This window comes from Eimeria tenella, genomic scaffold (genome assembly GCF_000499545.2).
Source record: "Eimeria tenella Houghton genomic scaffold, Eth_scaff2916, whole genome shotgun sequence".
NCBI classification, from domain to species: Eukaryota; Apicomplexa; class Conoidasida; order Eucoccidiorida; family Eimeriidae; genus Eimeria; species Eimeria tenella.
In genome coordinates this window covers 2,437-3,504 of record NW_013546115.1, presented here as the reverse complement: position 1 = coordinate 3,504, position 1,068 = coordinate 2,437, and the positions used below count along the sequence as shown (strand labels likewise).

The 1,068-nt window shown below is 58.7% G+C and overlaps 1 protein-coding gene across 1 annotated transcript; it reads left to right on the top strand.

Moving 5' to 3' along the window:
- Window positions 1-70: 70 nt before the first annotated feature.
- ETH_00037105 (uncharacterized protein) lies at window positions 71-280 on the top strand (the record flags this gene model as incomplete). Its single annotated transcript, XM_013380894.1, has 1 exon — window positions 71-280. One exon carries the CDS (start codon window positions 71-73, stop codon window positions 278-280), a length of 210 nt encoding a protein of 69 aa, XP_013236348.1.
- Window positions 281-1,068: the final 788 nt, after the last annotated feature.

Here is a 1,068-nt window from a genome sequence, read left to right as displayed (position 1 = left end):
GCAGCAGCGGCAGCAGCTGCTTCTATCCTTCTACCGGTGCAGCAGCAGCAGCAGCTGCTGCTGCGGCAAAATGTGTCGTGCCCAGGGGCAGCAAGCGCTGCAGCAGCAGACGAGCTGCATGCGGTGGCAGCAGCTACAGCAGCAGCAGCAGCTACAGCTGCAGGAGGTACAGCTGCGGCCACAGCAGCAACAGCTACAGCAGCAGCAGCTGCAGCACGCCCGTCCCTTCACAGGTGACGAGCAGCAGCTGCTACTGCCCAAAAGTCGGTACATCGATTAGCAGATGCTGCAGCAGCAGCAAACGAAGCAACAGCAGCAACAGTAGCAGCCGCTGCAGCACAACGACCAGCAGCAAAGGCCGAGCGAGCCGCAGGAAGAGGGGCAGACGCAGCAGCAGCAGCAGCAGCAGCAACCGCAGCAGCAACCGCAGCAGCAACAGCAGCAGCAAGAGCGGCAAGAGGCCTGCCTACAGCTGCAGCTCCTGCTGCTACTTGCAGCAGCAGCAATCCGTAACAGACGCGCTGCCTGCAGCAGCAGCAGCAGCAGCGGCAGCAGCAGCAGCAGCCCCCCTTACAGCAGCAGCAGCAGCCTCCCCTACGGCAGCAGTAGCAGTAGAAGCAGCAGCAGCACCTGTGCCTTTAAAAAAGGAGGAGCAAACTGCTGCTGCTGCTGCTGCTGAGCAAAGTTGCTGCTGCTCCATAGCGATTGACCCACTTGATCCCGAGCCCCAAGTGCCCCCCACATTCATAAATTGCTGCTGCCACTGCTGCTGCTCCAGCGAGAAGCGAGCAGCAGCAGCAGCAGCAGCAGCAACAGCAGCAGCAGCAACCACTGAAGCAGGCGAAGCGAAGCACAGTTTTGCTGCTGCTTTTGCTTTTGATGAAACATCGAATACCTGTGGGAGAAGCGGAAAGCAGCAGGCAGACCCTCAAGAGTCTAATCCGCAGCAGCAGCAGCAGCAGCAGCAGCAGCAGCAGCAGCAGGTTCAAGTGTCTATACAGCCCACTGCCTTTTTTTATTTTCCTTCTTCTGTTTACTTTTGCGACATTCTAGACAATCAGCTGCTGG